Raw genomic sequence first — 26,243 nt, forward strand, 5'->3', positions numbered from 1 at the left:
TTTAATCATAAGAATTTTATCCCTTTTATGTTAAATATTACGAAAGTTTATATTGTACAGAAAATTGGTATTAGGGAGCATTTTTTCTTGGGCATTTACTATATTGTAGATCAATATTCTACCCTTAGGGCGAATAAGCTGGATTGTGCATAAGAGGATTGGCTTGAAAATTTGAATTTGAAATAAACATTTGATCATATCGGTTTGTGTGCAAAAGTCACAAAATTAAATATGACCGGAATGGTGAAGCGAACAGTAGTTCGGATGATTGCTAGATAAAGTTATGTTTCTTTTTTGAAGTATGACTGGATTTTGTGATGTTTTATTACATAAAATAACATGTAAATTAAATTATAATTGCGTTAAAATGCTTAACGTGAAATTATGTAATATTATGGATGTGCGACTTATTCATTGAAAATACAATATATGTTTTTTCAAATTAATGTAAGCTCGTGCGCTGGATTTTTCAACCACATTTTATGAAATGATAAACGTTAATATGACGGTCTACTTATTTTATTTGTTGCAGCATTTAATAAAAAGAATTAGTGGTAAATAGATTGAAATTGAATTTATTAACTTACAAATATAGGTCAAATAGATTATAAATTCACGTATAAGTAAATTTTATTTTTTTTTATTTTAATAATAGTTCGAATTTTTCGGTATGTTAATTTGTATAATAATATTGCTAGAGAAAATATATTTAAATATTTATGTTAAATATAGTATAGTCATAATGAAAAATTTGTTAAAATAATAAAATATGAATTAATAATTTTTGTATAATATTTTTTTTAATATTTTAGAATTATAAAAAGTCATAAATGGAAATAAATTTTATAAATATTGATAAATAATAATAATACAAAGAAGGATTAATAAGAATAATAAGGAATAATTTAGTATCATCTTAACGTAAAAGATGATCACTCCTGTAAACAAAAAATGTGAAACAGAAAGTACTTTTACAAATGCATAAAGGCTGAATGTACAGTACAAAGTAGATCATACTAAAAGTTCATAGTTACGCAAACACATTTCGGAGTTAAGAATCCATTATAATGCATAAAATAGTCATTTTCCACTGCAATTCATAATTTTCCTCTTTACATTAAAAATTTTTGGCTCTATGTCTGCTATTCGATATGAATCAATTCTTGCTGCAATCCAAAAAGCAAATGAATTAACAGATTATTACGATAATTATAATGATTTAGATACACAACATGAATTTCAAAAACAAATAGTGCTTGCTGATACATCTCTTACAGAAAATGAAAAAACTGAAGCGATAAGAGAATTAAATAAGATTTATGATCGGAATAAAGTTCTTCATAATGAAGGAATAAAAAGGATTTGTGAAAATTGTAACCAAAAATGTTTAGCTACATTATATTGTGAATATTGTGTTCGAAATTATCTAAAAGGGAATTTTCCAAATTGGACATCTGGAAATGATGACGTTGATGATTTGATACAAAAATATCAGATGGAATCATTCAGACCTGATAATATAGTTGAATGGATTCCATATAATAATTTACAAAATTTTGAATATTTAACAGAAGGTGGATTTTCTGAAATATATACAGCAACTTGGATTGATGGAAAATATGAAGAATGGGATTCTAAAGAAATAAAATTAAAAAGATTTGGAGATATTAAAATAATACTTAAAAAATTAGGAAATGTTGAAAGTGCAAACCGAAGGTGGTTTGAAGAGGTTTGTAATCAAAGCATTATGAAACTTTTTTAACCTTAATTAATAAGCTTTACTGGTATTTTGGCAGGCTAAAACACATTTAACCATAAGCAATAAATGGCCACAATTTGTTCAATGTTTTGGTTTAACACAAGATCTATCAAATGGAAGTTTTATGCTTGTAATGTATAAAATGGATACGGATTTAAGAAAATATTTGCAACAAACGCACAATCAACTTACATGGAAAGAGAAAATTAAGATAGCTTATGGTATAATTCTTGCACTTAGTATTATTCATAGTGAAAATGCAATTCATAGAGATTTACATTCTGGGAATATATTAAATTTGCAACTAAATCAGAAATGGTATATTAGCGATTTTGGATTTTGTGGTCCTGCTGATAAACCGCTAAATTGTATATTTGGAAACCTTCCGTATATAGCACCTGAAGTTATTACTGGAAAAGGGTATACTTTTGCATCTGATATTTATAGTTTTGCAATGCTTATGTGGGAAATTTCATCTGGACAACCACCGTTTATGAATTATGAACATGATTATATTCTTGCAATAAAAATTATTGATGGTAAAAGACCAAAAATTGTATCAGGAACTCCATTAAGATATGCAAATTTAATGAAAAAATGTTGGGACGCTGATCCAGTAAGAAGACCTGATATTAATACACTTGTAGGCGAAATTTTTGATATGTATGAAAATAAACTAGACGAATTACCTCAACCAAAAGCAAAGGATAAGATGAAAACGACAATACCTCAACCAAAAGCAAAGAATAAGATGAAAACGACAATACCTCAACCAAAAGCAAAGAATAAGATGGAAACGATAAGTAGCAAGTCGTTTACAAGTAAAATATATAACTTTGAAAATCTTCCTGAACCGAGAAATGCAACAGAAAGTAAGTCATGACTGGCAATTAATCCTTTACTAACAACAAAAAATTTTTTTTTATTAATATCTTTCTGAACTTAATTACTTAAACAATATTAGAAGAACAAATAGGTAAAGTCAATGAAATTTTTGTTTACTTTAACATATATTTGATTATTATTATTGATTCTATAATAATAATGTTCCCTTTATTATTAGCACCATTTTATATTAGTAGATCTTATGACTTTAGTAGTTCTGATAATAGTGATAATAGTAAGTAATTATTAAATTACCATTAGATTTCATGTAATGAAATATAAAGAACAGACTTTAAAGCTTTATTATATCAAATATCTGATTAATATTTCTTTTAGTTTCAAGTAAAAAATTATCGAAAGTATTTAAAAAATTACAGATAAATTCAAAGAATGGCAAGTAAAATATTTAACATTTCAATTTAAATTTTTTTTTTAAGACAAATACTATAAAGTAATTTGATGAAAAACATTCAATAAATGTTATAAAATCAAATTTTAAACCAAACATTAATTTACGATTAAAACCTTAATATTTAAATTAACATGTAATTAATTTTAATCTTTTTTATTTTTTTTTTATTTTTAGTTGATGATTTTAATAATTTAAGTAATGAGAAAAATGTTAACACAGAATCAAGTGAATATAAAGGTAAATGCTTATTATTAAATTTGATATTACTTTAAAATAAATTAATTAACTTTTATTAAATTTTCTAAGTAGTTGACAAATCAGAAATCAATTCAAATTATAGCAAGTGGATCATATTAATCTAATTATCATAATGTTATTTAATTAAGGTTATTTTAATAAAATAAACTTTTTTTTAGTTATGCAAGATGATCATAAAAAAGAAATTGAGCAACAAGCAAAAAAGCATAGTTTGGATATAAATGGTATATTGTTTTTTAGTATTTTATAGTAATAGTGGAAAATAATAATTTATAATTTTTGTTTTTGCTTTATAGATGATGATGAAAAGCAAGATGAATTGGAAATTTCTGGTAATGTATCTAAAAAAATTAGGACATCCTAAAATTTATTAAGTATTATTTTTCAAAACTTTTTTTATATTATGAATTAAAATTTAAACCAATATTTATACATATTCAATTATTTAAACACTAAGACTAGAGTAGCAAAATAACTTGCAAATTTCTTAGTATGTAATTTAAATAATTTATTTATTTATTTTTATTTAATTTATCTTCAAAAGAACTTTCAATAATAAATAAACTTGTATTATTGTTGCAATAATTATAATTTTATTTTGAAATTTGTCATAAAATAAATTAGGACGAATATTTTGGAAAAGAATTGGTCCTTTGTTAATTATAAGGCAATATCATGTAAACGTTCAGATTTATTGTTTGTCCCTCTAGCAAAAACCATGTGATTGGACGATCTGCAATCACGTTGCAACTTACCGTAGTAATTTTACAACTTCCCTCAAAAATTTCACTATCACGTGACTTTGGCCCGCATTACGGCATTATGCACTAACGTGTGAAATAAACAGTGACAAATAATTTGTGACAAATAAGTTTTTGCCCACTCGAAAAAAACGTCCCTCAGATAAATATAGTTTGCATGCCTGTGATGAATATTTTCACTGTCACGTGATAGTGAAATTTGATGGTGTTACTGGGAAAAATCAGCAAGCCTGATCTCTATTTGTCGCCGCATTATATGTCACCTGTACTACCACGTTTAAAGTACTATTTATATTGTGACAGGGAATAGATAATAAAATAACTATTTCACATATTGCAATTTTTAATTTACTTGTGAAATGTCAAAACTAGAAGGAAATAATTTGAGGGTATAATATTTAATTGCAAGTCTTGTGTTTAATAATTAATTAACGCAATATTGATTTTATCGTATGTTCAACACTTTAGTATCAATTGAATAATGCTATAGATAACGTAATAACGGAAAGAAGGATAATAAACAAACTCCATAACAAACGTCATCGTTATCCAAAAATTCCTGAATTTGTTAAACTTATTATACTTCCAACGGATCTTTTTGATCCATTCAATAAGAAGCAAACAGATATTCGTGGAACATCTGTTATAAGAAAATTATATAAATCTTTCGATGTAGCTTGCATTCCAATTACCATACCCACCGAAAAAGATTCACCGAAAGCTAATTCTATAAAACAACAAATAGAAATAATGATTAAACTAAATTCTTCACGCAATTTTCTCAAGTATTATGGGATTTCAAATACAATTGATACTCTTATAATGATTAAGGAATGGGCTGAATTAGGTAATTTAAAGGAAGTTCACGATAATTATAATATAAGCTGGAATGTAAAGGTATGAATATTTTTTATTTTTATGATAACTCAGATACGTGCAATTACTGAGACTAAACTTTTGATACTAGATTCAAATAGCACTCGATATTTGTCGTGGAATATGTTTTATGCATGAAAATAAAATCCTTCATCATAATTTGCAATGTGCAAATATTATGGTAATTATAGAACCTTTAAACATTATTATTTAAAGATATAATAATAAAACTAACAGAATATTTAATAAGATGTCAGGATATTGTGAACCTAGAATAACAAATTTTGAATATTCTTATTATATGGGCGATAAAACATTAATAATTCCAATTATAGATAATGTAATTAATTGGGCGGCCCCAGAACAAATTGAGAACCTTGTTTCATATAAATATGATACAAAATGTGAAGTATTTAGGTAATCTTAAATTTTATTAAATTATCAATTTTGTTTTATTAATAAATTCCTATTGATACAAAAAGATTTTAATTTGCAAGCTTTGGAATGCTACTATGGGAACTTGCTTTTGAAAGAATTCCTTATCAGGGTTGGGATGCACAAAAAATAAAAGATCATGTTTTAAAAAATAATAGAGAAAACATAGATTCAATAAAAAATGAAAAAGTTTATGAGGATTATTTTGAAATCGTTAAAAATGGTAAGTTGTACATAATTTTCTTACAATGAAATAATTTTTATGATATTTACGTATTTTTCTTTTAATTAGCTTGGAATCAAAATCCAAAAGACCGTGATCAGTTTACAACTGTTTTCAATAAACTAGAACAGTTGGCTTTTAGTTATTATAATAATGGAATTTCTTTGAATTTAACTTCTAAATTCGCCCATCATTTTACTACTAAACCTACTGATGAGTTAGAACTTAGAAGCGAGAGCAAAATTGTGGATTGAAGATATGATTGAAAAGAAAGTCATTAAATCAATAAATTGGTCTGAATTTAAATCAGATTCTGTTAAAGCAATTGGAAAAGGGAATTTTGGTTCAATAATTAAAACATATTGGACGAATGGTCATAATTATGTAGTATGCAAAAAATTAATTAACTCATCAGATATTCAATATAAAGAGTGGGAAGCATTTAAACATGAATTACATATGCAAAGTAGAGCACATAGTTGCGAAAATATTATACGAATTTTAGGAATTAGTAAGAGTAAGTTACGCCTAAATAATGTATAACTGATAAAGGTTACATGTCATATATATGCTTGTATATTAATAATTTTTTTTCTTGTAGGTGATAAAGATAAATACCATATTGTTATGGAATATGCTGATGAAGGAGATTTAAAACATTATCTTTCAAATAATTTTGAAAAACTTGATTGGAATGGAAAATTTAGATTAGCTTTAGATATCACAAATGGATTACAATTTTTACATAAAGAGAAAATTTTACATAGAGATCTCGTAAGTAGTTTATAAATTTTTCAAATTCTTACAAATTTATCTTAGTTAAATTTTTAAATTATAAAATGTAGCATGCTAAAAATATAGTAATACATCAAGGAAAAGCAAAAATAACAGATTTTGGTTATTCTAAAAGTATGAATACTGCAACAATTATACATGAAAAGGTGTTTGGAAATATTCGATATGTTGCTCCTGAAGTTCTAAGAGCAAGTAAAGCGAAACAATGTCCTTATACAGAATATTCTGATATATATAGTTTAGGAGTCTTATTATGGGAGATATCAAGTGGTCAAAATCCTTTTGAAGAACATTCGGACTATACAGTAATTGTAGCAATATTGTCAGGATCTAGAGAAGAAAGAATAAAAAATACTCCTAATGAATATTATGAATTGTATAGTAAATGTTGGAGTGATGAGCCTGAAAAGAGATGTACTATTGATTATGTTTATTCCAGTTTAAAGAAGTTATATAAAAAAGAAACCGATGATAAAAAAGAAGTTGACGACAAAAAAGAAATTGACAAAGGTAAGATAAATCAAATCTCAGATTTACTTTATTATTTTTATTAGTAGTATTAATAATCTTTATTTTGAAAATATTTTGTTCGGGTGACAACTTATGTTCAGGAGATTCTCTTTATTTAAGCAGTTGTGACTTATGACTTATCAAAAAATTGAATAAACGTCTACAGAATGGAATCAGAGTTTATATCTTATTAAATAAGCTTAATTTTTCATAATTACCATATCTAAAGAAAAAGTTTAATTTTCCAGACATGTGGACACATCGGAAAATGTTATTTTATCTTCTTAAAAATTAATTGCCGATCCGCATGTAATGGAAAAATTACCGCAAATTTGAAATTTGCGTTTCCCCCATAGATAAGTCGATCAATTTTTAACCAAATCACTTGAAATTTTTATTGAAAGGACTTTGAGATTTGATTTTTTTTATCCAAATGTTTAATGTGATTCTTATAAAAAAGATTTTAAAAATCCATCTATAAATTGAACAAGTCAAAATTACATATGAATTCTGCGTTTCCCTCATAGATAAGTCGATCAATTTTTAATCAAATTACTTAAAAATTTTTGTTGAAAAACCTTGAGATTATATCTTTTTTATTCAAGTATTTAATATTAATATTATAAAACATAATTTTACAAAAAATTCCTAAACAAAATTTGGCAATATTTTGAATAAATTTGCGCCACTTTTTTTTTTCCTAATAAAAGTACCGGCTAGAAGCCTCAAATTTTATAATTACATACTTTTACATATATTCTTTAAAAAAAAATTAATTGAAAAAATACGGATTTTTTTTTATATTTGATTTTAATGACTTCAAAACCTGTAAAAACTACCAAATTTTAAGCAATTATTGATTTTTTTGCGATTTTTTCAAATTTTTCAGTTTTCTAAGTTAAATAACTCTGCGGAAATAAATTTTGATGCTTTAAAATGATCTGCGCCCCTAAATCACATATTCTGGATGTGTACAAAGTGTTTATTTTTAGATTATTAAGTAAAATCAGGTTTTCAGTGGTCTATCGTTCACATTCGGACTAGCAATTAAACACAAATATTTCTCCAATTTCCCACAGCGCGTTAAAAGCACATTGATGGCTGGAATTATCCAAAAAAAGGAAGATTAAATTAAAAAATGACATCACTGAGACGAATTATTTTTTGATAAGTTCATAAAAACTGATACTTACTGATTTTTAACTTATACAATTATCCGAACGGTAAATGATCGAATTTTATATGTCTTAGTATCAACAAGCATTTTCAAAATAAAGTATAATATTATAATATAAATATCGGTATAATTTGTGATTCATATGGGACCCAACATATCGTTATATCGAAGTTTGACTGTATCTCACCTTTTTTTTGTCATTAACTTCTTTTATCGTCGACAATTTCAACAACTTTTGTCAATATTTCCTAATTTCTTAAAAACATTATTAACTCCCCTTATAACTTACGATAATCATCGAGAGTCCTTGGAACTTTTTCTTCTTTATATCTAATGATATTGATATAATAATATTTGTATATACGGATTTAAAGGGATTTTGAACACTTGATATCTCCCATAATAAAATCCATGGTATGTAGAATATCCTATATTAGGACCTTGTTCGGAATTACCATTATACTTTCAAGAGTCTTGCTTTCAAAATAACCAAAATATGTAATTTTTTTCATATTTATTATTTATATGCCGATTTAACAAGCTTTGCTTGTGAGCAGGACGGTTTTAGAAATTGAGCGACAATAATTTATAGTTCGATCTCGTGAGATAATAAATGCCCATAACTTTTTTAATAATTGTTTTAACAAGTTAGGATAGAGACAGAGATGAAAAAGATAATAACAGAATTGTGTGAATTATGTTTCGATAACATTAAGAAGTCAAGGTTATTTGTTTAAAAAAAGCATGTAATGGAAAGGAATAGATCGAATTGGGATGAGACATTAGCAAGTGGGAGTACTTTTTCAGAAGAAAATAATAAAAATCATAAAAATAAAAATGAAGAAAAAATAAAGCAAATAAGGATACAGGAATTAGGACAAGAAGTAACAAAAACTCAAATTAGTATAGATATTTTTTAGATAGTTTAAATAGAAATTTATAATACTTTTAATTAGCTGTAAAGATAATATTCTCTTAGGGGAGAAATGCGTTGTTAAAATTTAAAAAATAAAATAAATAAATAAATGCCGTAACTATCACGTGATCATCGTCATCTATCAATTTAATAACTTTCTTTTTAAAAATATCTTTAATCCATTCTCTTGCTCTTGTTTCTAATTCATCAATATATTTAACATTGATCACGATCCCCTAAGCACAATTTTGATTTTTGAGCTCATTTCATTTTTATATTCAACAATATTGAGTTCACCACTTAATGAAATTAATTTAATTTAAGCTCATGGTTTTTTTATCTGATACTTAGGGATGTTAATGGTCCAGTCCAGTTTGGACTTTGGACTGGTTCAGTCTTCATTAGTTTATGGTTCCAGGACCGGACCGCGGACCTGATCGGTCCCAGCGTCGGCCCTAAAAAAATCACGTGAAAGAAAAGCGGGCTGACACTAAAATTTTGGCCTAAATTACCCAAGAGCCAAAAATTTCGGTTTTATTGTCACATCCACATACCTCTTATTTTAATTCTTCGTAATTTTTCGTCTTTAAATTCTGTAAATAAAAAATACTATATCGGTCCGGCCAAATCAGCTGTAAGACCGGACTGTGGTCCCATATTTGATATAATATTAGTTCGATATTTAAACCTATGGTTCCTTTGTTTAATTCCGAATTTATTTCATATTCTCTCGATGAGTAAATCAATAATTGTACGTATCAGAGATACTTAAGAGTTAAAATGATTTCCTGAATATTTGGTTTTAACTAGCTGGTTCCCACTTCAAGTATTCTAATTAATTCAAGTAATATTTTAAATTTTATATAGAAATATAAATTTAAATAATTATTCTATAAAAGTTGTTATTTTTTTAAGGGGAGCTCCATCAATAAATTTTTCTCTTTAATTTGTTACAGAATACCATGTAATTTTCAATACACAATAGTTCGAGAAATTAACATATTAATTTTTTTAAACTTCCTTTTTTTACTATTATTATTATTATTCCATTTATAATCTTTTTTTTTATATGTTCTTTAAGTGTAATTTTTTTTAAAAAAAAAGTTTCTAACCGAGAAAATCCTAAATATGGGAACGCATTAGAGTACATATGCTAAACTTTTATATTTCAATTTAAACTTTAATAGTAAAATCAGATTTCTTTATATTGACAAATAATATTATAGGTTAATAATGAATTAATGTATTGTATTAGCTAAGTTTTTGATTCATAAGTGTAAACAAAGTATTTAAATCGATAATTAAATTCATTGCTCTCTCTCAAATCTCAAATTGCTTATTTTTTTAAAAAAATACTCCAAAACTTGTTGGCATAGAGAACGAGAGGAGAATAGGGAGATTAATGGCACTGAAAACTTTGAAGATATAAATAACGGGAAGAAGAGAGAGAACAAGAACTCGAAGCAAAAGAGGATAACAAGGTAAGAAAAAAATTTCGATTTTTTTTTTGCAAATTGAATATTATAATTTGTGTGTCGGTTAATAGTGTAAGAGAAGAAATGAATATAAAGATAATCGACCGAAAAAAAAACATGAAGCATTGTATGTTGAGTTTTTCTTATATCGGTTATTAGTCAGTTTAAACCGGTTTAATATAATCAGTTCGGTCCGATTAAACTCGGCCAATATCTCTAATGTCAATTAAAACTTTGCATCATCAAATATGCGATAAGACTAAAAAATAAATATACATATGGAATATTTTTACATTTTAAAAAAAATAAAATAAAATAACATAGCTGCGAAAATATTTAATTACAACTAGTGAGTTATTATTTCATATATCATCAATTTAACTATTTGTTACATTTGAATAAGCATAGTATAAACGAACATATTGCGAGATAGTCACGTAAATTGTTTGATAGATATTTTTATTTCATTTGATAATAATAACAAATCATTTTTTAATTTCGAAAGAAATGAGTAATACTGTTGATTTTAAAAAAGAATATGATACAATGCAAGATTAAAGGTATTTTTTTCAACTTAAATTTCGATTAAACAAAAATTCTAGAGATGCAGTATTCAAATTGCAGTTTATTAAAGATTGGATGATTATAAAATAAAGTTTACACAATGCTAATTCTAATAAAAAAAAAATTTAGATATGCTAACAAAATATTGTGGATTGCAAATTATATCAAATAGATTAATTAAAATTGTCAAATTATGAGTTGTTTCATAATTATATGTCCGGGTCCTCCTAATATAATTACCAATACTTTTCTTACTTAGTACCTTATCCAAGAACTCATCCATCTCTTTATCTTCTATTGATTTTCTATGATGGTCTGCAACTAAACTGAAGTTAGATGAATTGTTGTTAGGAGTATTATCACTCTGTAACTGCCTCTGTTCCAATTTCGTTACTCTTTCTTTAAGCTCGGCATTTTCTAGTTCCTTGATTCTGACCTTAAACTCAGCATTCTCAGTATGATCACACCTGGTATCCTCCTGATCTCCTCCATAATCTGCTTTAGGAGCTCTGCATTCCTGGCCTTAACCTCAGCAACCTTCTTTCTAAGTTCGGAAATCTCAGCACTTTTGGCCTTCTGACTGATCATTAACAACGTTAATGGCTTTTGTCAAGAAAAAATTTTTTGGAAATAAAAAATAGATACAAAGATTCGGAAGTAGCTCTTGATACATGCAAAAAAAAAAACAAATACAAAAGTTGAAAGCATAGTTCACCAGTACATGAAGTTTCTATGCTAAGGTCTATCTATCCTAAACTCTAATTCGTTTTTGTCGCAAGATCATCTTACCTTAAGAAAATCTGCTGCATTCGGTTTTTGTACCTTGCCCAATAATCAAGCAATATGGCAAAGAACCCTTTCAACCATACCTTTCATATAATCATATCCTTACTATCATATACGACAAATATAGGTTTTTGATAGCTTGAATCTGTATCGTCAAGTGAACGTCCATTCTTTCGCATCTGTAATAATTCTGAATATCTTACCACAAAATATTCTCTCTTCTATCTCACTTGCCTTACGCTTACGGTTTGATAAAGCTGATTCAAGTTGTACGGCATTCTGAGCAATGCCCTTTAAAAAATCTTCATCCTTCACTTCTGTCACACCAACAGTTTTTGCTGTTTGGAGCAAGTCTATTGCAATATCAAAATAATAAATTTTTTGATTGTAATTATAAACGTTTTATGTACACTATCAACGATTGTTTGTTGAATGTTACTAGATACTTTATTTTTTTAGTTTTATCGTGTTTTATTGTATTTTCTTTCCAGACATTAGGGCAGTTATCTGGTTAGATTCTGTTTAACCAGCTGGTTAACCAGTTAAAATAGTTATTCTGAATTCAGGATTATAATCCAGCTTTTTGATATTTTTTTTACGTAAGATTTTCTTAAAAAACATTTTTTATTTTGAAAAAATTCTCTTCTTGTATACCGTTCTTTGACATAAAGATAATGATGTCATCAAGGTGACAACCGACTGATCAAGGTAATGAAGACAGACTAATAGGGCATCTGGGTGTACCCTTGAAAGACAGAAAGAGAAATCATTGAAAGATTGTGCAACCTCCTGAAAAAAAAGGGGCAAACTTGTTTTTATTCCAGAAATGTCAAATGATTTTAAATAAGAAAATTAAACTTACCAAAAAGAAATGCGAGGTTATTTATTTTACTTAATACCTATTAATGTTTTATTAGGTTGAATGTTCACGATTTTAAACTATATTTTAAAAATTTAATTATAAATAATTTTAATATAATCTTGAAAATAATGAACAATAAAGTGAAAAGAAAAGGAAATACAACATATAAACAAATATAACTTTTTATTAAAATCTTAAAAATTTTCTGACTTGTTAATACCAAAAACGAAGATAAGAAAAATTTAAGAGAAAAATCACTAGAGTTCCAATTTCAATAAAATTATATATATTACTAATAGAGCTTAACTTACTTTTAAAATCAGCTGTGTAATACTTATCATGGATAAATTCATATAGATAGGAATGCTATACTTCTGAGCTTTACTTATTTTTCTTATTATTATTATATGAATCTTCTGAATTCCTATTAAATCAACAAATATTATTGATTTATTATCGGTTGACCTTTAAAGCTTATGTAATCATAGATTTATTACTGATTACTAATTTAATTTACGGAGAAACTTCATTCTTATAAATTGTTATAGCCGATTGATTTGCAAATCAGTTTATTGTCATTTTTCTTCTAATAAAAATGGTTTCTCTATTAAAAATTTTAATTATTGTTCTGCAAGTAGATGATGATGTACTGTACACAGTTAATTAATCGTTACGCGGAATTTTATGAGATTTGCACTAATGTAAAATTTGCAGATCCCGATAAATTCCTGCAAATTCCATGGGTCTGTACATAGCACAGCAGTGTACTTTGGAAATTCCAACAAGAATTGGCGTTGGCTTTATTGATTGAAAGGTAAATACAATCATTAGAAATATGCGAGTTTTGTAAGATTTTAGTGTCCAATATTTACCAAGACATCCAATATTGAAATCACTATTAATAGCAATTCCTATTTGATCACTGCTTACTGACAATAGCGCCTCAAACACTTAGATGTTGGAACCGACCGAAAAAAACCTTAGCTGATTAATAACCAGCTACCGTAATCGAACAATAATCGATTAATTAATCCGGTTAATTAATCGGTTAATTTATAATAAGATTACAGCTGATTTCATAATGTACGGGACATTTAGCAAAATTTAAAGAACTCGGAAATATTCAGTATAGCTTAATATAAAATAAAAATTATACGCTAATTTTGGAGTACTATTCCGAGAATGGTGGCTTTACCGAATATTTCCGAGTTCTTTAAAATTTGTTAAGTGTCCCGTACATTGTGAAATCAGCTGTAAATGTGTTTATACTATCGGCTGCGTTGAATTCGTTTATCGCGAATAAATAAGTATGACTGGTTTATGATTAACTTCGTTATATGTAATATCGTGAAATTTATAATAAAGTCGGTATATGGTGATAAAATTAATTATAGACGGTTTTGGTTTAAGTAAAAAGTTCGTTATGAGGCCAAAATCGGCCCGAATTGTTATATCGTGACTAATAAAAAAATGTTTGTGAAACTGTTATTCTAAATTTGTCAAATAATAATAATTACCGTATATCGCGGGCCATAGTACCGGGGGTATTATGGCCCGCGATATCTGTTTTGAGTTATTCATTACTAAATCAAATTTGATTGGTTGATCTGGGCTCCGCAGACTTAATCGTTTATTAACCTAAACATAATAGAAATGCTAAAAATAGAACGCCTGTAGAAACTTATAAATAAGCCGAAAAAAATGAGTTTTATTCTTTATTTTTAAATAACATTGCGAATACTTTAAAATGTCTGGATCCGGAATGACATATGATAAGTGTGTCGAATGTGCACGACAACGAAAAGCAGTAGCATGGTGTAGTGATTGCGATATTGCATTTTTAAAAGATAATTTTCGTAATTGGTCTAGTGGAAACTCTAAAATAGATGAACTTATCAAACATACTCAGTTAAATGCTAAAGAGAGTATGGATTATCTTGAATGGATTGATTTTGACCAATTCGACTTGATTGAAATATTAATAAACGAGGCGCTTTCAGCTCAATTTATTCAGCAGTATGGATGGAAGGCCCAAGATGGAATCTTGATGAGGAAGCCGAAATATGGACTCGTACTGGTCCAATTAAGGTTGCACTAAAGCGCTTAGATAATTCTCAAAATATGAGTCAGGAATTTATAAATCAAGTAAGTATAACAAATAAAATTGTCTTATTGACGAATTTTAAGAACTATAAATTTTACTTGAATGGCCCTTCCAAGCGAATTTTAATAAATAACCATAATAACATTTTCTCTAATATAAACACTTATTAAAATTCATTTAATAAAAAATTTTAATTCAATTTTCTTTTTCTTTTTTACTTACTTACTTAAAAAAAAAAAGTTATACAGATATTACAAATGCTTACAAAATGGGGCACTTGCAAATTGTTTCGGTATAACCAAAGATCCAGCATCGTGTTATATGTTCGTTTTAGGATATTATAAAAATGGTAACTTATATTCGTATCTCAATGAATCTATGGGAGTTCTTTACTGGAGAGATATACTGGATTACATGGACCTGCCGATAAACAAATATCTACACAAATTTACGGCGTAATACCTTTTGTTGCACCAGAGGTCTTTGATGGAAATACGCCGACCAAAGAATCAGATATCTATAGTTTTGGTATGATCATGTGGATACTATCAGCTGGGGTACGTCCTTATTGTGATAGACCTCATGATTCACAACTCGTTCAACAAATTTGCTCAGGATTAAGACCAAGTGTTATTAGTGGGACCCCACTTGTTTTCTCTAAATTAATGCTACAATGTTTAAATGCTAGTCCGTCAAGTAGACCAACGGCATCCCATATTTTCGAATATTTAGGAAATTGGATTTCCGATTTATCAAGCCAGTTTGATGATACTGATATTCCATTCGTAAATTTGGAAAAGTTAAGTCTTCAGTCCTCATTATGTCATGAAAATACCATCTATTATAGCCGTCCATTAAGTTCCATCATTAGTTCATTACTCAATATTGAGTTATAAAACGTAAAATTACCATATCATTTTTTTTTTGTAAATTTACACATACAATAATACGTTTAAACAATTCTTTATTTATATTTAGAGAAATTACAATTAGAACAATTGATTTATTTCATTTAGCGCATATTCACACAATCGGAAATTTCGTTTCTTTATATCAATACTCGTTTTATTTTATTGATAAATCGGATTTTTTTCTCTAGAACCAAATCCGAATACCGGATTTGATAATAACATTTTAAGCCTATGCAATTATGCCGACAATTTAAGATTTTACGTGAAATAATCGAAATCGGAAATCACAAATAAACACTTTTTATATTAAAAATTTTTTGAGGTAGTAATAATTTACATAACATTATAATTTATTATAAAATCGGAACTTTTATTTTTTAAAAAATTATATGTATATATATATATATTAGTACATAATTAGCATTAAGAAAACCATATATATGAAATAAAGAATAAATCCAAATATCAAACTTAAGCTGATATTGGGCAAAACGATGATCATGTCTATCAAAAATGATTGGTTAGATTGTGTTTGGAATTAATATAACATGAAAACGGAGACTAATAAAAGTCCTCCGAAAAAATTATCATAAAAATACACTATCACGTGTATCAAAAATACACAACAAAAAAATTTCGTACAAGGACAAACTATTCGTAAGCTAAACTAAATCGCGAACCAAACCGCCATTACGACAGTGTCACCCTAGTGTAGAGATATAGGGTGGTCCAACATAGTTGGGACCACCCTATACGGCTATACGCCTATACCTGCTCTCTAACCTATAACAAATCAGCTATAATAAAAATGATTCAAACCAATAAAATTAGCAGCAAGTGTGATGACCTTTTAGAAATTTTAGTGGAATACGCAAGCTTTGAAGACTCAGATAAAGATACTTCAATATTTTCAGTATATTCAGGAAAATTTCACCACTTTTTAAGGATGTAATATAAATAGAATTTCCTAAATAAGATTATTTATTTGGAAATATTATTAATATGTGAACCCCTAAAAATAAATAACAGATCATACACGAAATCTTTTTTTACACTTTAATCACGAACTTTTTATTGAAAATATGTCTAATAGCGAAGTAAGAAAAAAGCAAAAACAGGGTAGAATAGATTTTTTTTTTTTTTAAGTTTTAGTTAATTTCAGTGTATAAAATTTCTCAAATAATGTTTTAAATAAAAATAATCTAAATTTTCAATGTTCGTCGCACATGTCGCAGTGATTTATATATAAAATCCGGTATATCGAAATTTTGATATATCGGAAGTCTCGATATACTGGATATTTTTACTGGAACGGATGGTTCCGTTATATCGAATTTCACTGTGTAGTTTTAAATCGATAAAAGAATTTGAATATTTGGATTCATATTTATTGAACAAATTAAACGTTTACCGGATCATTTAAAAATGTCGCAAAAATCCCTTTCTACTTTAAGTATATATTCATACAGTAGCTGTTAGATTTTTTGCCAAATAATAGAGAGTATGATGTGTAACATATGTTGGTTTATGCTAAAGATTAATTGAAAAAGAAAAAATTGATATAGCATATGGAGATATTATTATTGAATAATGATTTTAGAAGAAATATTTTACATAACGTTTGTGACTCCTCGTGAATGACGCCAAAAAGAAAAAACAGATAAAACGAACCATTGTTATTTTACATTTTTATTTATACACTCTCATTTGTGATTAAATTATAATTTTCAAAATTGCAAATAAAAAAAATTATATAGGTGTAAGATTTCCCTCACATTTCACCACACACCCAATCCGCTAGCATGGAAGACAAGGATCAAATTCTTAAATTATGAGATCGAATATACAATAATATGTATATAAGCAGTGATGTGCATTGGAAGCTTCCAATAACTTTTTATTGGAATTGGGAGGCTTGGAATTGGAAGAATTGGAAGATTCTAATAGCTTCCAATCTTCCAATGTATGTAAGTGTCAACCAATCAATTATAGATCAAAGATCTTAAGATTATTGGCTAAGTTATATACCATGTGATCCGATTTTATATGATTATGTAACGATTGTAACGCGTTTCTTTAAAATTAGCGTTCGAAATTTTCATAAAAGTATAACAGCTCTTTCTTAACTAAGATTCGCTGTATATGTAGCATATGCAGGATGTGTTGAGTTGTGAACTTTGTAGTGCAGTAAAAAAATGAATATTTAAAAGTTGACGACTGAATCTTTAAATGTGGGGTTGTGCCGTTTGTGGACTGCAAAATTCCAAGGAAAAGTTTCGAAAATTAACTTTAGAAGCACTTGCAAAAGTGCAAACTAGTTCTACAGTGTCTTTATTGACAGTTCAATTGCAAGATGATCAACTTTGTATAAACATTATAATGAACTTGTTTCCTATAAATGAAACATATTAAAAATGTGTTGACAAAGATTTATCATACAAAGGAGCAAAAAGAATTTGTTTAAGAGAAGAAGTGTATCATGATTTGTTAAATAATACACACAATCTAGAGATTTTAGAGCAACGTGTTAAAGTCTTAAAATTGGAATTAACTAAATTACAGGAGTCTTCAACTAATGGTAATGTTAAATACTAGCGTTAGTATATAGCATTATTATTAATAACGTTAAATATAAATAGAACCTGTAAAATTTTCACAGTTCTTTGGTGATCAAGTAGCTCGCGTGACCAATATATTTTATCGTCCGATAAAGTTTGTGGAGCCAATTGAAAGACAGGATATCGATTTTTTGATACCATACAACAAAACAAATACTTAGGCAAAAAGTGATGATATTATGCTCAGCATTACGTAATAAGCAAGTTGGTGGAACGAAAACAGCAATAGGACTTCTTATGGAACCTCGAAAAAATGTCGTCAACACTTTAGCTAATATGGGAAAGAGTTCAACGTATCAAACTGTTTATAGTATGTTTAAAAAAATGCGGAAAATCATAAACACATATATTAACAGTCATTTAAGTTTATTCTTAATTATTTAAAGTTTTTTTTTAAAAAAAAAATTGCGATTTTAACATATTTTATTATACATGTATATATAGTTTAATAATCTTATTGGCTGCATTGTTGACCGTAACATCAATTTCACAAATATCACTATGGCGACCATATTATTCAATAATGTTAAAGTAACTCCTATTCCTATATTTCTTCAAGTAATACTTCTATACATAATCCTAATGGAGTTGATGCCACTATTTTAAAGACTATACTGAAAATTATATAACTTCATTTAATAAATTAAGAGTATTTTTAAATTGTCACAATTAATAATTTTTAAACTTAAAAAGGCAGTAAAGGTAGAATTGTGATTCACTTTTGCTTTTTATAATAAAAATTGGCAAAAATTGAAAAATTTAATTACGAATTGTGATAATAAATTTATATATATATAAAAACTAACTTATATTTACCATGAGCTACAATTCATTGAAAACCCATTTGACTCAATTCAAGACATTACTACTGCGAATGAGTCAAGTCTTTTGGAATCATTAACAGTACATTCATATGATCTGGTCTTTTTTGAAAGATATGGACGCAACTTGTTGATCTTATCGAATTAAATCATAAAAATACATCTCTCTCTCCTATCTGCTTGAAACCTTAATACAATATATTATTATACCTTTATAACCGATCCAACACTATGTTTGATTTTAACAATTCCTTTAGCTTCAGCCACAGCAAGTAATGGGCGAGCGCATTTGGATCAACAGACCACACGCAGCAATATTCTAAAGCGTATACAAAATAATTTATACTTAATATATCATATAAATTTGATTTAAACAATCTACATTGTTGATATCCTAATCCATTATCCAGCTTCATTTGTCCCAATCATCGATTATCCGGATGAATAAAATATATATGACTAGCAACGCAAACAACAAGATTAAATTCACAATCACCTCAATCAAATGGTAAAGCTTGAAGTTGCTTTCCTACAAATGCAGCCACAACCGTCAATTAGTTCCTACCATCACATCTCGGTATTTCAGCTTTTCTTCGTATGAATATACTGCTTCTATTTACATATTCGTGTAAAACTTCGGAAGTATGTTTTGGTAGATATGACAAGTAAATTTTATTAGAATATTACTATTAATATACTCTCTGACTGAAAAAGGTTTAGATTTCAATCATATAATGCGCTAAGCCACTAATTAATCCCATCTAACTCTTAAATTTCATTTAAAACTCTTTTTCTAAAAATATACAGTATGAATGAACACTCTTTCTAGTAGAGATAAATCATGTGACACTAACTGATTTCCATGATTCAAAGTTAATTAAAAAAAAATTCACATCATTACACCAAGAAAGGCCGCGAGGTATTTTCTACGATCATCATTACTACAGTTCTTGTATGTTTCAAATAAGCCATTTAAAGATAACTTCCCGGTCAGAGAAGTTGATCAAATTGGCAATCGAAATACATGGGTAAATCCACCTTGATCATTAAGCACATGTTCGATTCTTTGATCATTCGTACGCTAAACGTTAGAACTTCTTGTCCCTCTAAAAGAAATTTTTAGCAACATTACAGTTCAAATAGTTTCAAAATAAAAATACTGATAAATTATAAATCTCTTTTTATTGGAAATGGGAAATAATATACTTACGAAAACAAAGCGCCCTCTCCAAATCTACTTTCGAAACTGTACTTTCGACTCCTGTTAGTCTACTTTCAACTCCGTCTACTTTTGAATTCACCCGGATTCCACCTGATTTGTCCCCTATTTGACATCGTTAGATCAGTGTTAGGAGAAAACAATCATGCACGCGCGTTACGAATTGTCCGATCACCTACAAGAAAAATAATTTTTTATTTCTGTAAATAGAATAAATTACAAGTTAGGGACAGAGAAGAAAAAATGTCGCTACAGAATCATCTACATACGTTATAAGTGTACGAGCGATCACTTACATCATAATAAATGTCGGTAACAATGGAGAATTTGCTAATGTAACTGCTGCATTTGCTGAGATTCGTGCATAGTCATCGAGATCTGAAAATATTAGACGCAATCAATTGTACCATTGTTCTGGTTACAATAGTTGCCTACTTTCGACTCCTGTTAGTCTTGCAAAATCTGAATGTATAGTACTTCGTAAACTCGTAAACTCGTATACTTTCCAATACACAATTTTCTTTATTTTCATAATATTCATAATTTAATTAATCTATGATTTCTTATAATTTTTAATATGGGTACTGTTATTTATATTAAAAATGATGTGACTTAGCATCCATCTATTGGCTAATTTTCACGAGACGAACAGCCAATAATTTTTACCACAAAATTTGATAAACAGACCCGTAAAAAAATACTACTTTTAAAAGTATTAATTATGTAATAACAGTCAACTCTCCCTTGGGACTGGATAAAAGCGTGCGATTACAAAGGGTGTTCATTTATAAAGAGTAAATAATTAGAGGTCATATATACTTGGGACTGAATCAAAGTGTGCATTTAAGAAGGGAATGCACTTATAAGTAGTGCATTTATGGAGAGTTGACTGTAATACCCTATATAATACATAAATAACTATACAATAAACTATACAGTAACCTGTATAATAACTACAAAATATCCAAAAAAAATACTTGTAACTCCACCATTACACCTATTAAAAGAAAAATTCCAACGTATTTTTAGTATGATACAAATCGTGCTAGTAAATTTTGATAACAATTTGAAATATCACACAATGGCTGTTGCGTAGGAGGTATTTGAATCCGATTTTATGCAAAAGTTATTTTATTATTAGTATAAATTTATTTTACAGATACTTAATATTTTTCACTCAATTGTTTTATAGATATTTGTCGTTTCTACATTATCAAATTCACAGTCTTCAGGCTGTTTCTCTCAAATTCATCATTTATATCTTCAACCGATTGTTATATAACTGTGTTAATTCATCAATAGAAGTAGTTAAGTAAGAATAGCAATGTGACATCGAAGACCTAGTTTTGAAAGCATTCTTCATTATATGCATGGCCGCATATTAATACTACTCCATTTCACGGTGGTACTGCTGAATGATATCCAACCGTTCTTCTACATATTTTTAATTAGTTACCAGCCCGCATGTGCCAAATATAATAGTAAAGTATTCTTCATGGCTTTGGTTTCTTTTAATTCCAAATACTCTTAATACTAAGAAAACAGATTCTCTAATATTAAGTGAAAGATGCCAAGGTCCCAAAAATGGTAACAAATGAGTAATCTCTTTTGGAATATTGAGTTATCCGTTTTTACAATGGCTTTTCTAATGTAGACAGTCTGTTCTATAAACTAGCCACCCGAAAGTTTTTCTCGTCTTTCTACGAACTACGAGTACCCTTTTATTTTCTATTTGATTAATTTTAATATGACTGAAATTGAAGTAGTAGCAATATTTGGTGTTGGGGACTATGTTTGGGTGCCGTGGAGTATTATTATTAATTCTATTTCAATAAAAGTTAAAAACGAGCTGTCCAGGAAAATCCGCAGGAATAGGAATGACATAATTATTCAAATATGCTTGTATTTCAGGTAGTCTGTTGTGCATTTTAAATACATTAACGTTAGTTATATTTTATTTTTAATATAGCCAAATGCATTTAGACTAACTCAATAAAGCTCTTTATAGCATGTTGGTGAATTATTTTAATTAAGGCTGCTTGTTTGACCAAATATTTCGTTAAATTTATTCCCATAGGTTCTTACAGGATATGATGATGTAAGTTAGATATAATTCAATTTATTTGATTAACTTTATAATAATGGATTTTTATAGTTAAATTTATAATTTTTAGTAAATGTAGGGATTAACGAAATTAAATTTCACCCAAGATGATTCATCGTGAACCAGTTTTGAGCGTCGTAATGTTTCTACGTTTGTCATTGAGAAACTCTTCTCATAGATGAATAATTATAAGAATTGTTACTTCTGGAATGATTTACGCAGTGGAAATGTAAAGCCAATAATTAGACATGCAATAGAATCATCATCCAATCCAATATCGTCGTCATCATGTCATCACTGCCAGGACAAAAAAAAAAATTAATAAATGTTGGCAACCGGTGCTTGTGCATTATACTATATACTATCTGCTGCTGATACGACGTTGTGTTATGGATGCCTGATGTAGAATTAATAGCGTTTGATAATTCTAACATCACGACAGTAATCGCAGGTGGATCAACTGCCCCTAGTAAAGTAAGAACTTATGATATGACCATTAATTTTATTTAATATATTAAATGATTTCTGATATTTTAATAACACATCGAATTTAACTTTCTAGTAACGAACGAGTTTCGATATAATTTGTGAATTGGAATTTAATCATTGAAATTTCATATGATTATCGAATGCTTGCAACGGGAATCAAAGTAGAGCAGATTTATTTATGGGTATTCCATATTATATTGTCGACTATATTGAAAAGAAAAAGGCAAAAAGTTCGGGAATAGAGGAGAAAAAGCTGTTGTAAAAAAAAGAAAAGAGGTACTTTTGTTGTTAATAAAAGACTAGTGATCTTATTGGTGCATTAGCAAATGGAAGTAGTTCTCGCGCGGGTGAAAGTGCAATTATTGAGAAATCTATTATCCTTGATTCAGATTCATGTGAAAACACTATTCAACAAGTTTTCAAAAATAGATAAGATAGTAGCAATTTGTGATGACGGTACGATTTGGTGTTGGAAATCGAATATTGATACAAAGTTTCAAGAATTAATCAATTGATAAAGTAGTAGTAAGGAATTATAGACAAATAAATATGCATCACAGTTAGTATACGAAAAGTATAATTAAATTGTTTACTGTGATATTTGAAGGTTGTTAAATAATTATAATATACGATATTTACGGTATATGTAATTATAAATATAATAAAATATCTGTGTCTTTTTAGTTTTCATTATTTATTCCCTTGATTTGAAAATTACAACTTTTTATTTATTACTGAATTAACTTCAACACTCTTTAAGCTAGTATTTTATTTATTCTAATGCCTTAATAATATTTAATCCAAAGTTCTTTCTACAAAATCTTTAGATGAAGAATGTAAATGAGATTATCAAGTGGGTATTTTGAAAATAAACTGTTTATGCTCATGTTCCGCTTTTTTAGTTGAAAATTATTTTTCTTTTTCTATGTTGGATTTTTCTTTGTTGGTTATGACATTTATAATGCTTCACGTTTCTTCTTTTTCGGTCGAAGATAGTTCTTCTCTTACTCTATTAACTGATACACAAATTAATAAAGGTTAAATTGCAAAAAAAGCTTCACTTCTCCATAGTTATCTATTTCTCCAAAGCCTCTTCGTTCTTTTATGGTATCTCTAAGTAAGAATAATTATTTTAAACATAAATAAATCTCTTGATCATGTTCTATAATATCTTTTAATTCTTCTAATTCCAATTTCATTACCGTTTTCATAGTTCATTAACATTGAGCAGCATGTCGCCATAGGCTTTATTTTCTAGACGGTTAATCAATTCTTTTTGATGCCTCTTGTAGCCTCACGCCTCTCAACTTTTTTTGATGCCAACAAGTTTCGGTCTTTTGGAGAATTTAAATCAAAATGATTAAATTAAAAAATAAGCAATATTAGAAAAAGCAATGAATATAATTACCGATCCTTCAGATCTTAATTTTTTCATCCGTACTAAATATTGTTATAGATCAAAGTATGAATCGCCAATACATTAATTCATTATCAATCTATAATAAATTTGTCAATACAAAGAAATCTGATTTTAATATTAGAACGTGTTATGAAAGTTTAAAATCGAAAGATAATATAAAAGTTTAATATACCTATTATAATGATGTTAGTTAACCACATTCCCACATTTTAGATGAAATACTTTCAATTCGGAACTTTTTGTAAAAAAAATAAATTACACCTAAAAAACATCAAAAATTATTAAACATGAAAAAATAGTATAAAAAAAAAACAAGTTTTAAAAAAATTAATACCATTAACCTCTTGAATTGAAAATTAACTAAAAGTGCATGATTGTCTGTTACAAATAAAGGAAAAAAATTATTGATGGAAAGCCCATTAAAAACTAGAAGTAACAATTATTTAAATTTATATGAAATTGTGAACCAGCTAAACGCCCAAATATTCCGGAAATTGTTTCAACTCTAAAATAATCATCTTTGGAGATGCGTACAATTATTGATCCACTCATCGAATTAAATTCAGACTAAATATTAATCGTTATTTAAATCTGTGGTAGTGATGGATTAAATATTAATAGTGATGTTTCAGTATCTTCAGATAAAGGAACCGTGAACTTAAAAAATAAATTAATACCATCAAGTGATAAATTAATATAATAGCACGGTCTGAATTTAAATCAGATCTATTGACGAAAATTGAAAAGGAATTTTGGTTCACTATTTATAACTAAATTTATGTCACGTGACGTTTCACGTCTAATTATTTTTATCTTCGAGATTAAACTATAAATTATTAATTCTCACCCGCCCAATTCTAAAAAAAAAATTAATAACTATTATAAATTATCTGTGAATTTATTATAAATGATAAAACAGTACTCAATTTTTTATACACCTCTTTTCTTTTATATATATGTTGTGCGTCAAATGCGATTTGCGTCAGATGACGCCGGCCTACATTATCAGCCCAATATTATAGTAATGCCTTAAGTGGTTGACCGGCATTACTAGGCCGATCTTCGGCATCTGACGCAGAAAGTGATTATACTTATAAATCTTCTTGCAAATGAGGAACGTTGAGCAAAATCATAATATTAACTTCCATTCACGGAAAATGTAAATAATTTGATAAATTTCGTGATATAAGGTTATTAATTCTGCCTTTTACGGAAAAAAGATGGAATATAAAAAACGGGTCAACTTTTTTTACAGGGCAAAAGTTACAACTTACTTGAAGATTACAATATTTGTTTAGATTATAATACGATCTATTTCCGTTTTATTACAACGAATATGGAACAATCAGTAAACTTATTCCAGAATCGCAGCTTATTTTTTAAATTTCTCGATATAAAATGGCTGACACCGTACTGCCTGTCAGTTATGATCCACGAATGAATTAGGTTGTGAGTTAAAACATTATGAAAAACCATTAACAATCACGATATAGGCAAAAAATTTAGAATTACCTCATTTACCAAAATCAAAAAAAATTCTGATTTAACTTATTTAACTTGTAGTTGCTGGCTTGTATGCATATATCCTTCCTCCAAACAAAGTCTAATTTAACCGATTAGTAAGATGCTATAAAATAATGTAAAAATTACCGAACTCAATATTCGTTGACACTGAACTTTGATAAAAATTTTTCACTAAAAAAAATTTTTAGTTATTACCAGATGACCAACTATTGCCAATATCCGATATATTGTATTTTGCTACAAAAAAAAAATATGTTATCAAAATTTATTCAGTTTTAATCATCTTTTTCCATTAAATTATAATAAAAACTTTGCAAAGTTCAAGACAAAATTTAGCAT

The 26,243-nt window shown here is 27.7% G+C and overlaps 6 protein-coding genes across 6 annotated transcripts; 5 read left to right on the plus strand and 1 right to left on the minus strand.

Moving 5' to 3' along the window:
* Window positions 1–2,471: 2,471 nt before the first annotated feature.
* OCT59_028009 (uncharacterized protein) lies at window positions 2,472–3,678 on the plus strand (the record flags this gene model as incomplete). Its single annotated transcript, XM_066147022.1, has 7 exons — window positions 2,472–2,631; window positions 2,724–2,735; window positions 2,823–2,879; window positions 3,231–3,293; window positions 3,366–3,395; window positions 3,473–3,538; window positions 3,611–3,678. 7 exons carry the CDS (start codon window positions 2,472–2,474, stop codon window positions 3,676–3,678), a joined length of 456 nt encoding a protein of 151 aa, XP_065993777.1.
* Window positions 3,679–4,434: 756 nt separating this feature from the next.
* On the plus strand, window positions 4,435–6,958 carry OCT59_028010 (uncharacterized protein; the record flags this gene model as incomplete). Its single annotated transcript, XM_066147023.1, has 9 exons — window positions 4,435–4,464; window positions 4,544–4,972; window positions 5,043–5,132; window positions 5,202–5,368; window positions 5,449–5,609; window positions 5,679–5,719; window positions 5,832–6,126; window positions 6,211–6,383; window positions 6,455–6,958. The coding sequence occupies 9 exons, from the start codon at window positions 4,435–4,437 to the stop codon at window positions 6,956–6,958; spliced, it is 1,890 nt and encodes a 629-aa protein (XP_065993778.1).
* A 7,483-nt stretch (window positions 6,959–14,441) lies between these two features.
* OCT59_028011 (uncharacterized protein) lies at window positions 14,442–15,694 on the plus strand (the record flags this gene model as incomplete). The annotated part of the gene is made up of 4 exons (XM_066147024.1): window positions 14,442–14,619; window positions 14,709–14,839; window positions 15,039–15,147; window positions 15,351–15,694. The coding sequence occupies 4 exons, from the start codon at window positions 14,442–14,444 to the stop codon at window positions 15,692–15,694; spliced, it is 762 nt and encodes a 253-aa protein (XP_065993779.1).
* A 2,244-nt stretch (window positions 15,695–17,938) lies between these two features.
* OCT59_028012 (uncharacterized protein) lies at window positions 17,939–18,776 on the plus strand (the record flags this gene model as incomplete). Its single annotated transcript, XM_066147025.1, has 5 exons — window positions 17,939–18,074; window positions 18,138–18,287; window positions 18,349–18,421; window positions 18,489–18,637; window positions 18,772–18,776. The coding sequence occupies 5 exons, from the start codon at window positions 17,939–17,941 to the stop codon at window positions 18,774–18,776; spliced, it is 513 nt and encodes a 170-aa protein (XP_065993780.1).
* Window positions 18,777–20,542: 1,766 nt separating this feature from the next.
* OCT59_028013 (uncharacterized protein) lies at window positions 20,543–20,908 on the minus strand (the record flags this gene model as incomplete). The annotated part of the gene is made up of 3 exons (XM_066147027.1): window positions 20,543–20,567; window positions 20,664–20,745; window positions 20,803–20,908. The coding sequence occupies 3 exons, from the start codon at window positions 20,906–20,908 to the stop codon at window positions 20,543–20,545; spliced, it is 213 nt and encodes a 70-aa protein (XP_065993781.1).
* A 1,043-nt stretch (window positions 20,909–21,951) lies between these two features.
* OCT59_028014 (uncharacterized protein) lies at window positions 21,952–22,544 on the plus strand (the record flags this gene model as incomplete). The annotated part of the gene is made up of 5 exons (XM_066147028.1): window positions 21,952–21,954; window positions 22,043–22,278; window positions 22,376–22,382; window positions 22,445–22,465; window positions 22,542–22,544. 5 exons carry the CDS (start codon window positions 21,952–21,954, stop codon window positions 22,542–22,544), a joined length of 270 nt encoding a protein of 89 aa, XP_065993782.1.
* Between the last annotated feature and the right edge of the window lie 3,699 nt (window positions 22,545–26,243).

Source organism: Rhizophagus irregularis, chromosome 8, assembly GCF_026210795.1.
Source record: "Rhizophagus irregularis chromosome 8, complete sequence".
Taxonomy (NCBI): domain Eukaryota; kingdom Fungi; phylum Glomeromycota; class Glomeromycetes; order Glomerales; family Glomeraceae; genus Rhizophagus; species Rhizophagus irregularis.